Source organism: Emys orbicularis, chromosome 7, assembly GCF_028017835.1.
Source record: "Emys orbicularis isolate rEmyOrb1 chromosome 7, rEmyOrb1.hap1, whole genome shotgun sequence".
NCBI classification, from domain to species: Eukaryota; Metazoa; Chordata; order Testudines; family Emydidae; genus Emys; species Emys orbicularis.
In genome coordinates, this window is record NC_088689.1 from 15203480 (window position 1) to 15216893 (window position 13414).

At 39.9% G+C, this 13414-nt stretch overlaps 1 protein-coding gene across 1 annotated transcript in view; it reads right to left on the reverse strand.

The window, feature by feature from the left end:
• Positions 1-2265: 2265 nt before the first annotated feature.
• Positions 2266-13414, reverse strand: part of PDZD8 (PDZ domain containing 8) — a 124083-nt gene continuing 112934 nt past the window's right edge. The window contains exons 4-5 of the mRNA XM_065408069.1: positions 6835-6997; positions 2266-4463 (exon numbers count right to left, since the gene is read on the reverse strand). Of these exons, the coding sequence (XP_065264141.1) occupies positions 2266-4463; positions 6835-6997 (2361 nt within the window). The remainder of the gene's footprint in view (positions 4464-6834; positions 6998-13414) is intronic.

The window sequence follows — 13414 nt, forward strand, 5'->3', positions numbered from 1 at the left end:
AAGCAAAGATTACATTAGGAATGTAGTATTACAGCTTTTCCTCAAGAGTCAGTGTTTATTGTAATTAATGCCAGATAAGATTTTTATGTTTTCCTTATGACTCAAATACAACTATTCCCCCTCCCCATTCAACATACTTAAAAATATTGCACTACATTTTTTATGTTTTACAATCATCATTAGCAGTGTTATATGAAGAAAATTATATCCAGCTTTTCATATCCAATGTATTACACAATTATATAATTTAAAACCTTGAACGTGTTTTTGTGAAAAACCAAATTTTATGTTATTTCTGCAGCTACTTCATGCCTGGCAGGGTTTAATGATTTATGTGGATATATTTGAAAGCTCTTATGGTAATCCATAATGAGTTAACACTGATGGAGATTTAGTCCAGATTACCACCAATGGTGAGCTAATCAAAAATAAAATGTGAAAGACATAATACGCATTTTAATCAAGTAGAGGGTTAAACAACTATTTTAGTCATTAAAAGGATTTTATTTTGTGAGACTGTTTGCTGAAGCAGAATTTTAAAAAGTGTAATACATGCCTATTTGAGCATGGATAGTGTTTTCCACACATCAGCTAAATAATCATCAGGTGCCCCAAAACTTCACAAAAAAAGGGTGTTGCATGAGTGCAAGTAATTGGTTTTACTTAAAAGTACAAATAGGTTTTTCCTGCTAAAACTATTGTTTTTTTGTTTTTGTCCATCACAAAATAAATTGAGAGACAAATTGAACAGAATACTATGTTAGTGCCTGCCTGCCAATTAAAATCATTAAAAAAAAAAAAAAACAATTTAACTGTATTAGCGTCACTGTTGTTGCACAAAGGCCTATTTGCTACAATCCATGATACAATAAAGTACCTAAAATAAAGATGAAAACAATATATGGTCTATCTACATATACAAGATGAAACCTCAAGACACATTTATAATAAATCAATAGGAATATCATACTTAGCCAGACGATGCTAGGATCCAAAACTTACACATAGCACAAGACCAGATGGTTCTTTTCAAAAAGTGCTGGCCAAAATTCCTCCTCACCTCTACTGGACTTATTTGTTTTGATCCAATGCAAAGATGTTATACTTTGCTGAATAAGGTGGTCTTTTTGCTCAAACTGTTTCTTCTGGTTGAGTGGCTGAATGCAGTTCTGTAATTCATGGTGACACCAGAAGTGTTGAGACACGTAGCATATAGTGATTCTGTTTAAATATGAAATTTAATTTGCACTTAATCTGTGCAAATCTTTTGAAATCTTAAACATCCTTGCATGCCTTTGCAAGGAGAGTGGTAATGCTAATTCTAAAAATCCACATTTTAGAACTGCAATTTTCCTTTAATAGGTTAAAATGTTACAACATTTAAAAATGTGATTATATTCTATAAGGCTGCCAGCTATTTTTATCTTACTAAAAATAATATTGCTACTTTTGCTGGAATACTCCAATAAAATTACTAAACAATATTGGTACATAATTATGTATTATATTCAAACAGGGTTTAATATCCCAAAGGTCTAAGGAGGAAATATTTTGTTTGGTACAGCATTACTATATTTCAGATTAGCCACAACTTTTGAAAAGTTACCTGTGTTTAACAAAAGTATAGAAAGCAAGCAACTTGATATGCAATAATACCTTTACTGGACAGTTGTTATAACAGACAAAAATAAAAGCCACAGTGTTTTCATGATACATTTGGCAAAAAATATACAACTATTTAGAAGACATAAATTAATGCAACATGATCAAAATTTCAAAACCTGGTCCCTCAATGACTGCTGTGTTGTCATCAGTTTAGGCATGCAGCAAGCTCACAATGTTTTCATCATCTAATGGAAATCAAACATTTCAAAAATCCTGTTCAAAAATTTCCTGTTCAAATCACTAATTCAAAAACAAAAAAGGTCAATAATACACAAAGGACACCACATATACATTAACATGAAATGTTAGCTTACATAATTAGAAAAAAGTTAAAAATAAATTATTAAAAATAAACTCCCAGTATAAACCCAACAATGTAGTTTTAACACAATCTGAACCAGCCTGTTTAACAAAATGGTGGTACTGTAGCTGGAAAAATACCTCTACTAACCTTACTCTTACACAGGCAAATAACTGTGGTGAAGCAGGTCATGTACATTGTACCAGTGTTTAATTAAATTTTGACTTATCTGATTTTTTTTTTATTAAGTGCAAAGTATTCTTTTCAATCCATTCTTCTGAAAGCCAAATATGCAACTATCAGTCTACTGAGTGAGGAGTGTCAAGCGGTTCTTCCGATATGCTGTTGAATGTTGGAGCCTCCGTCACACTGACATCTTCGTGATCCATTTCTTCTGTAGTGCTAGTGTCTTCTGCATATTTAGTCATTTTTCTGGATTGCTGGTCTAAAGGTGCATTTTCCAAAGATTCTATATCCTCAATGCCTGCTCTGTAGTGGATCATAAGCAGTGTAAGGGCTTGCAGTCTTTCACCTGATTTAGACAATGCAGCAGAAATTAGTGCTTTTTTCCTTGCATCGCCTGTCTCTTTTTCTTCTCGAATGAGTGAATTATTATTTTCCAATTCTTGGTCTATTTCATTCTGCAGTTTATCCAACATGAACTCTAATTTCTGGAACCTTTCCTCTGTAGGCAAGCTTTTATAGAGATCACGGCCAATTTCTTTTACTGCAACAAAGACACTGTCATCTAGTCCTCCCTCCTTTTTTGCTAACTTTATCCCTGTGCTAACTGCACGTTTTGAGGGACTATTTGGACTGCAAATTTCAGTGTCACTGCTTTCATTATCTGAAGTGTTTGGAGTGTGCTTTGGTGAAGGTTCTACAATGTCCATCCCTGGCTCAACAAGACGAGCTTTAGGGACTTGACGAAGATTTAACAAACGGGTACTTGTGTTGATGATATGTCTTGTTAAACCTGTGGTTTTGTTCACAGATTTAGATTCTGAATCAACACGAGAGGATACAGCTTGAGGACCTTCCTGCCCGTCTATCCTATAACTTCCCATAATTCGGTCAAGTCTCCTTTCAGCTCCTACACAAAATGGGGTTTCAGTTAGACATTTTTCTTGACATTTTTTATGACAAACATAAGCACAGAGCATGCACTGGGAAGCTGCTTTAGTCCAAACCTTCTTTTTGCAATAGTCACACCAGGTTGGATTCTGGAACTGAGTATCTTGAAAATTATGCTTGTTTTCCGTAAAAATCATTTGTCCCAGATAAGGATCTTCTTTCTGAAGTGCATGAACTTCTTCTACCAAATTATATTCCTTTTCCTTCTCCAGCAGAAAACTTGAGTCTTCTGGTTCCCCTTCTTTTAGATATTTAAAGTGTAAAGTTATATCGCCATAGCAAAACTTTTCATTGAATCCCTTATGCACTGTCAAATTGCGCAAAGCAGTTCTAGTGACTGCTGCTTTAGGCGCAGGAGCGTTTAATCTAAGTGTTCTAAGGTATTCCATGGATGATGTAGCTATACAATCTAAAGCAATTTCTTCAAGTTTTATACTTATGTGTCCTAAACAGATAAGACCACCCATTTTGAAAGGGTCTCTGCACCAAAGTGCAACATTAAGGTACTTATGGTATCCTTCCACTTCAAATATACAGGAGGATGCCCTTATCCTTGCCCATCGACCTTGTCGATTGCGATAAGGAATTTCTGGTGATTCCCATGTATGATGGTCATCACTTTCCTTAGAACTACGTGAATTTTCTGAAATTGTATCTTTTACTATTTCTGGTTTTGTTACTGTTGGTTTTGATATCGCTGTGTCTTCCACTTGATCATTATTTTTTGTTACCTTTTCTGTGCATTTATCTCCATTGTTTGCAGGTGGAGGAGGCCTCTCTGGTTTTTCAGAAGATATGTCTCCTGTTTCTAACAGATTTTGAGTTTCACTAGAAGGCAAAGTAAGTTTAATTTGTGGCCTAGGTGGTACAGGAGGTTTAGTACTGCTCCCCTGAGGTGGTCTAACTGATTGTTGTGATGTGTCCTGACCCTCGGAACTTTTGGGTACTACCAGTTTGACTCCATCTTTTGGTTGTGTTTTTAAAGTTGTCTGATAATTTCCTAAATGTAGCTTGCGATTTAGAATTGGAGATATTGTTCCAAGTGGTTTAGTAGCAAATGTTACTACAGAACGTTTGGGACTCTGAGTTGTTGGCATCTCTTCTTTGAGCTCAGGTGACTTTATCTCACAAGCTAAATCTTCAAATTCTGAATCCAGTTCTTTGTTATCAGCATCTGCTGAAACACAAGTTTGTTCCTCTTCTGGGTGTGCCAGAAAAGCAGGGTCTTCTAACTGTCCAAAACCATCCTGCAGTGCTGCACCATGCTGATTATAACCAACGGGCCTTTCATAGAACACTAAAACTCTGTCGCCAGCCTGCTTGATAAGCTTTAGCACTTGAACAGTCGATGTGATTTTAACTCCTATAAAAAAAAAAAAAAAAAGAAAAATTAGCAAACTTGAAAGCAAAAAATAACATCACTGTCCAAAATCAGTACACAAATTCATTCAAATCTGTAATATTTAGTAATATTGTTATTAATAAAGGGGAACAGTCAAGCTATTACGATAAAAAGATCCCAACTGGAAGGTAATAATAGTAGGATTCTTTTCATTATTCTTACCGAAGTAGAACAGTATTGGTGCGGGGGGAAAAGAATAATTGATAAAAAACAGTTTACTATGAAACTAAAAATGAATTGGTACATACTGGGGATTTTTAGTAGTATTTAGCACCCAGACACTAGAAGGATGGGTACCTGTCTTAGAAATATGCATAGCTAAAATAATAAAGGTAGTGTTAGGCTAACAAACAGATCAGCACCAGTACATTAACAACAGTATGTAGGCACAGTGGCCAAGAATCTCAGTTGGGCTCAATGGTGGGAGGAGGTGAAGACGGCTCTAAGCAACCTATTTTCCTGATCCTGACCCCCAGGCATAGCCTAGACTGATAGCTAAGCATCGCTCTAAGGCCCTGATTCAGCCAGGTACTTAAGGATGTGTTTAATTTAAGTATATAAATAGTCCCATTGAAGTCAGTGAAGTCAAGGGGTGATGTAAGGTGGGCTATACCAGCCTCATGCCAGGCAAGAATTCTGTTGGGGCATTCTTCAGCTGCCTGTCTGAGCCAGCTTGAAATCCCTTTTAGACCGCTAGAGCAATGCAATGAGAATTTAAGCAGGGCCCAGGATCTTGTTGTTGTTTAGTTTAACACTATAATGTAAATCAGTTTATTGTTAGAGTTCCATGGGGTCATCAACAGAAGTAGACTCTGTGGTCTGAATCACTGGATGTCTTTCCTGTACTTGAGTACACGGGCATTCGATTCAGGATTTGGTCCTGTTTGAAACCCAAGCATGCCCTACTGCTGAAGCATGGAATTGTGTTATTGGTGCCCTGAAATGGTTTAAATAATTGTGTGACTTATTTGGTGTATCTCAGGAAAAGGGTAAATGGTGACTGATGTTCTGGCTCTGTGATCAAGGCCTTGTCCTGCTTGCCATAGCAATCTGAACAATTCAGCGTATTATTTTACCATAACTGGATAGTTCATTTTCACTTCAATTAGACTTGACATTTACACATCTATTTAGAGATAACTAACAGCTGTATCATCTTAATTTTCATACTGGTAATTATGAAGATAATAAATATGCAAAATAAATGGACTGTTTTCAGATTTTCAATCAACTACTAACAAAAACATCATCTAGTAAACTATTTAAAAAAGAAATAGAGAGGTTACTAGAATCAGTGGTTGACCACGGTTTAATACCACAGTATCTCTGTTGGACAAAGAGCAGCTATACAGTCCATTTAGATATGGTCCATATAGTGTCAAAGTCTTCCTGTAAAGAAAGTTGAATTCCATTTTTAACTATGGTCTGTGAGCCCAGGTGTTACATACTACCCTCAATCCACACTAGGATTCCCAGTGATGAGAAGGGAGGTTTGCACAAAGATCAAGGATACAGCATGGCTTTTATGCAGCAACTAAACTTTCAATTAACATTAGCCAAAATTTGCAAATCTGGGTACCTAAAGTTAGTCTCTTAAGTAATATTTCAGCTCCTAAATAAAAGTGGGCAGAGGGTCAGACATGATGAGAACTTACAGCTCCCAATATAAAAATGGTACTTTTATACTCAACAAATCTCCTTGGGTCACATTTGAGTTGTATGTGATTATTTTATGGTCAGAAATAACTTCACACTCAAGTTAGCACTTCAGAGCCAATACTGGGTTTGCAGGCCTGGGAGACAGAAATACACCTCTACCTCGATATAACGCTGTCCTCGGGAGCCAAAAAATCTTACTGCATTATAGGTGAAACTGTGTTATATTGAACTTGGTGTGATCCGCCAGAGTGCGCAGCCCCGCCCCCCCGGAGCGCTGCTTTACCGCATTATATCCGAATTTGTGTTATATCGGGTCGCATTATATCGGGCTAGAGGTGTACTCTATTTTGCCTTTTAAGTAAGCAGATGTTATAGTAAAATATTAAAAGACCATGAACAGGGAACCCCACAATGCTGTTTTTAGAGCTGTGAAGAGTACAACTACACTTTAAATGTTTCTTCAACTGTTTGGATTTACATCAAGTATAGAATAAATGTTTTAATATGCAAGTAAAAGGGTCACAGTTAAATTATACATCTTAGGTGGCTATAAATACACAAAAGCTAATGTAACAATAGGAGACTGGTTTTTGTTGTTGCGGTTTTAAACAACATTTTACTTGAATAAAACTGATTACTGCTCTTTTAAAAAACAAATGACGTGATTGCTTACCTCCAATTGCTATAAGTCTATCTCCCCGTTGAAGATCAGCAGCTGCAGCAGGGGAGTTTGGTGTAACAGTTTCAACAACAACATGTCCTCCATCCTCTTCCTTAGACGGCACTAGACGGAGAGTGAGTCCAACACTTTGTAAATTCCCTTTAATTAGTTCTGCCTGGAAAAAAAAGATGTTAAGTTTATTGGAATACAGTGGTAGTGTAAGAAACAGAGGTAACAGAGCATCAAAACCATTCACTTTTAGGATGCTACTTTGTATGTAACACATTATATTTGAACCATTTGGCTATGTACTGTACTTCTGCCAAACTGCTTTTCTATCCATTTGAAACATTGCAAGTTCCCCTATGTCTAGTCTCTCAGCTTGAAGGAGTGAAATTTAATTTGCTTTTTTCGAGGACTGAGACACGGCTGCTGTTTGCAGAAATCCTCTAAGGGAAACTTTTTTATTTGCTTTCAATTTACTGAGTTTAGGTAGGCAGTTTCCCCCCTTCCCCCCTTTTCCTGAGCCACTATTCAATTGTCTATGTTTGAACTGTCTGGAGTTTATCCTCCTCTTTTGAGTGGGTGTTGGTTTGCTCAATATCATAAAATGGCTTTTGTAGATGAAGCAGATTACTTATGAGATCCTTTCCCTGCCCATACCTGGCTTTATCAATGCCCCTTTGCGATAGTCATGACACTCAGGGCAGTCTTGTTTTTTGATAAATAGTTAAGTTTTGTACCGTACTTTGTAGCTATAAAAGTGCTATGTACTACAATTAATTTTCTTCTTTTACCTAAAAATGGTCTTGTGGTTAAGGCAGGAGATCTGGGTTTACTTCCCAGCTCTGACGCAGACTTTCTGTGCGAACCTGGGCAAATCATGTAATCTCTCTCTGCTTCAGGTCTCCAGCTATAAAATGGGGATAATATTTTCTTTCATGCTTTTTGTCTATGCTGCCTATTTTGAACGCTAAAACTGTAAACTTGTCAGGGCAGCGACTGTTTCTTACTATGAATATGTATAGCACCTAGAACAATGAGGCCCTGATCTGGTCTCACCTGGGGTCTCTAAGCGCTTCTGTAATGCAAATAAATAATCTAATTGCCTATAAAAATTAGCTCCTCCCATTCCATTCTATGTGAGAGACAACTCTAGTATAAGTGTTGCTTAGCAATAGGCTATTCAGTCAGGATTAAAAAAAACAAATAGAAAAGTTTATTAGAAATATTTTTGGAAGGAAGTACAGAAATTTTATAAAAGGCCTATTCCACAGAAAGAGACTTGACACAGTAATACACTTTTCACATCATCAAGTTCATAGACAGAGTGACTTTAGGTTATGTAGCTTTGCATATTACAGGATTAGAAGACGACTACTGATGGCAAGAGACTGACAAGAACGAACTGTCTCTTTGGTAAGAAAGTGACAGGAAAAACCAGGATGATTTCCATCTTATCTGCATTAGGGTTAGCAGGTTTTTCAAATTTAATTGCACTGTATTAATACTTCTTTGGAGCCTTCTGCCATCTATTTTGATGGTCTACAGTCCTTTATTAAATCTAATTCGAAATTATGAACCTCAGCCCATAGAGTCTGGAATCAATTAACAAAATGTGATATTTCGATGTCATGGTAAGAAGAAAAAGGCTGGGGTCTGGTCTGGTCCGTTAGCTTTGTGGTATCTAAGGAGAAGAGCTCTGTTATCCTAGTCACAGGCACCGGCTTCTAATTTTCCCTGGGGATGCTCAACCTCTGGTCAGCCCCAGGCTGACGCCACTCCACCCCTTCCTCCAAGCCCCCCTCCGCCCCCACTCCACCCCTTCCTCCAAGGCCCTCCTCCCCTGTGCCTCCTGCACGCTGCGGAACACCTGTTCTGCTGTGTGCACGAGGCGTTGGGAGGGATGGGGAGGAGTTGATCGGCGGGGGCCACAGGCGAATGGGAGTGAGGGGAGGGAGGGGAGCTTGGCTGACGGTGGGTGCTAAGCACCTGCTAATTTTTCTCTGTGGGTGCTCCAGCCCTGGAGCACCCATGGAGTCAGCACCTATGATCTTAGTCCTGAATTCCCTGATAGTTGAGGTAACTGCTCAGAAAGCTTGGCTTTCATAATATTTTGAGAGTTGCTTTTCCAACAGGGTCAAAGTGTGGTTGGAGAAAAGTCTCAGGATTATTTCTAAGTCCATTTTGAAGAAAGTAATGATAACTTATTTGAAAACTAGTACTTGACAAGATGGCCTCTAATACAGTGCAATACGGTGTGAGGTAGCAATGATCACTAAATGGACTTAATATTAGTTCTGAGCAGTAAAAGTATGTGGATGGGGAGGAATGGAAAGGGAGGTAACTGACTACAGTGCCTAGCACAATAAGCCCCAGTCCTGATCATGGCTTTTGGATACTAGCCTCATAACAATAAAAACAGACACTAATAATAATGTGCGATAGATGTTTGAAAAAAATAATTACCAGTACCTCTAGTTCTTAGACAGCTTGTCAGCATAGATCCCCATTTCTGGAAGGGGCATGCACTCTAAAGCACTGAGTTGGAACCTTCTAGAAAGCGCTGAGCATTAGGATCACACACATGTACTTCCTGGAAAAGACGGTTACCTACCTGTACAGTAACTGTTGTTCTTTGAAATGTGGGTGCAGACATGTATTCCACTCAGGTGTGCAGATGCTCAGCGCAACAAAGCCAGAGAACTTTGCCTCATTGTACCCCATAAGATGGCGCTGGTGACCTCTGACTCCTAAACCCCTCCCCTGGCTATTTACGGGTAGCATTGCCCTACCTGCTCAGTTCCTTCATGCCAAACTTCAGAGTTGAGATTCCAATGCAGAGTGGATGGAGGATGGGTTGTGGAATACATGACTACACATTTCAAAAAACAACAGTTACTGTACAGGCAGGTAACCATCTTTTCTTCTTCCAGTGGGCTGCAGATGTGTATTCCACTCAGGGACTCACAAGCAGTATCAAAAGGAGATGGGGCTCAGAGTCTCCTTATACACCAACTGCAGGACTGCTTTCCCTGTATGAGAAAAGGTTGAACTGGCTCAGGAAGAATGACCTCAGAGTATGTCTGCAATGGAGGTAGCTTGGGAAGAAAGACTGCGGTTGGGATTGGAGATCTTGCCCTGGACTGGGTTGAAGAACTGGATATTGCAGACTGAAAAATGTCCCAAGGAGGCCATTGGGAATAGGGGTAAGGCATTGATGGCCAGCAGGTACTCGGCCAGGAGCCCCTATATCTTTACTGCAGCAAAGGTGACAATCTCTGTATTGATGGTGGTCCAAGGACAGTCTCAACGACTTCTGAGAGTGTTGCTTGGAAGGTAAGGGAGAGGAAGAAAATTATCCTGAACTCAATCCTGATGAGCCCTGGAAGTTGCCTGATGGTAGCAGAGGAGCCACTCCTGACTGAGAAAGCAAATGACCAGTCTTGTCCGAAAACGAATATGGAGATGACATCAGTACTGAGGATGGATTAGCAGTAGACGCCTTCAGTGTCGAAACAGGCATAGCACTTCCATGCAGTATCAGAACAAAATACGGTAACCAGAGCTGAGGCCAGTACCACCTAAGACGAGGTCTGCAGTTAAGATACCTTCAGTGCCAAAGATAACATCTGCACTGATGGACCAGTCAGTGCTGAAAAGAAGGCTGACCACCCCCCACAACCCTGCACTTTGAGTCTTAGGCAACGCAGAACATGGTGCCGACAAATGAGACTACTGTGACCAGGCCACTCGGCGCCAAGGGCACAGCAGCAGAAGGAGTAGGCATGGCAGCTGAATGCTCCTGAATTATTGGGGAATAATCAGAAACAGAGAGTAAATGCAGGTCTGATGACACCTGCTATGCCAATGACATAGGGACAGTTGGTGCTGACACTGACGTCGTCAGTACTGGACTCAACGGATGCCCTGTTACTGGAGTCACTGGTACAGTATCCAACTGATCTCGGTGTGGTACTAGATGGCCCCGCTCCACCCTAAGTATTGGAGGAATTATGGTGCCGGTCAGCACTCCTCTTAGAAGATGAAGGAATCTCTCAGAGTCCTGGAATGGCCTTGGTCTGTCTCGTGAGAACTCTTCCTCAGAGGGTCAGAGGAAGGAGAATAATTCCTCTTAGGGGAAACATCAGACCTTGAGCATGGAGCAACATTTCGTGTTGGCTCCAAAAGGCTCTGCCGGATCAGATGATCTACAGAGGCGTGTGGTGCCAATCTGGTCTTATGGCCTGCTCCAGAAGGTGCTGCTTAAGGTGCAAGTCCCTCACCGCTTGCATTCCCTTCCTGAACTACTTGCAGATGGAGTACCTTTCCTTAATGTGCCCATCTCCCAGGAACAACAAGCACAAAGTGTGTGTGGGGTCACTATTAGGAATAGCCAGCCCACATGATGGGCAATGTTTAAAACCTGGGAAGCGCATTCCACCAGACTAAAACTAGGATAAAAACTGTTACTAACTACTTCTAATTAACAAAAACCTAAGAATACTACTAAACTGCTAACTATACACACACTACAAAAATTCAGAAACACGAGACAGAAAGAAGCAAGAGGTAACCACCACAAAGAATCCTCCTACTCAAGCTGCAGGCAGTGCGAAGGAACTGACGGGAATTGAGGTGGCACCACCCTTATGTAGCTAGGGGAAGAGTTAAGGGGCCAGAGGGTGCAAGTGCTGCTAGGCGGCTCTGCGCGCTGGTCACGTCCTGAGTGCTGGCTCCGCAGCTCCCCTTGGCCAGGAACCACGGCCAATGGGAGCTGCAGGGGCAGCGCCTGCGGGCGGAGGCAGCGCGCAGAACCGCCTAGCCACGCTTCCACCTAGGAGCAGCAGGGACATGTCGCTGCTTGAGGGGAGCCTCCCGAGGTGAGCACCGCACAGATCTGGCACCCGGCACCCCCTCCCGCACCGAAAATCCCTCCCAGAGCCCGTGCCCCGCACCCCCTCCCATGCCCCAACTCCCAGCCCTGAGCCCGGTCCCAAGCTCCCTCTCTCTTAGTTAACTGGAATTTTTGACTTACCAGCACTCCCCCCATACCCGCAACATGCCGGATAACAAAGCTTTCACTGTACTTGAAAGAGTTATTTGAAAAGGAGAGATCCTTGGAACATGAATCAAGCTCATCCTTGGTGTGACTGTGTTGAAGTTGATAAATACTTCTTATGAAGACATTAAGCTGCTCTCATTTACCAAACTAAATCAGATGAATAGATTTCTTTCTGGCAACTTTGAGATTTTCAGAAAATCTAAGCAGCTCTAATGTTTCTGAATCTTTCTTTCAAAATGAAACAGGTTATCATCTTGAAGACTTGATTAAGGCAGCTTTCTATCTTGGCTGATATAGGTCTGATCCATTGGGGCACTTAAGAACAGATGGGTGTCTACATTTTAACTTTCTCTTCAGTGCCAGGGAAGTGTAAGAAATTTCTTGTTGTGGAACAATATTAAATGTTTCAAAGAGGAAATATAACCTCTGGAGAAAACACAAGAAAGATTAAATCAACCTCCTGATTAATACTTGTATCTTTTGCCACTTTTTCTACAATTCTGAAATTATACGATAGGTATTTCTGTCACTCAAAGATGTAAAACAAGTATTTAAGGAACACCTATTTCCAGTTTTACAAGTTTGCCAGAGTGGTCTTGTTGTCAATGCAGATTATTGCTCAAATGAGTGAGGGATGGTTCTTAAATTGTGAATAATTAGTGGTTGGCAGAGCACTTTCAGATGGTCCCAAAGATATAATGGTGTAGCATCCACCAAAATACCAACAGTGACACTTCCTGCTAGTTATAGTGCAGTCCAGTGCGCTTTCAGAGTTCCCAGGGATTATTTAATCAACTGAACTCCCATACCTCTGTGCGTTACATGTAGCTGCTTCATGTCTTTTTTTGTTGTGTAAGTTTTTTGGTGTAAATTAAACTGAGATCAAATTTGTGGATGACAGCAAATTTAGAAGGATAGGAAACACTCAAAGATGGAATCAACTTGCTAAATGACAGAGCAATTAGAACAGTGGGGCTGCAGGTAATGCAAGGAAATTACATTTATTAGTAAAAAAAAAAAAAGTCTTACACCAGGGAGAAAACAAACTGTAGATGCACAAAACCCATTATAGCCAAAAGTAGCTGCACTCCTCGTATTAAAGTGAGTTTATTTTCATTTGGTGTCATTAAATATTAGATCTATCATTACTTTTTTTCAATGTAACCACACACTATAGTTCCTTAAGTAATGCATGGGATTAGATGGTACGGAGGGGAGGTTGTCAATGAGAGGATCTCTATATTCAGAAATGGTTCACAGCATGAAAAAGTTAGAGAACCACGGCACTAAATAATGGTATATCCTGGAATATATCATAAAAAGAGGGGCATGAATGTAAAACAGCCTCTCAAGCATCATCCTACAGATTGTTCATGAAATAATCTGATGATTAGGCATACATTGGGATGGGAATAGAGAATTAAAAAAAAATACACCATAAAAAGCCAAACTTGTTCCTTTTGTTTTTTTAATATATATATATATATATATATATAAAACAAAGGACACAAACATCTTATTCAGCTT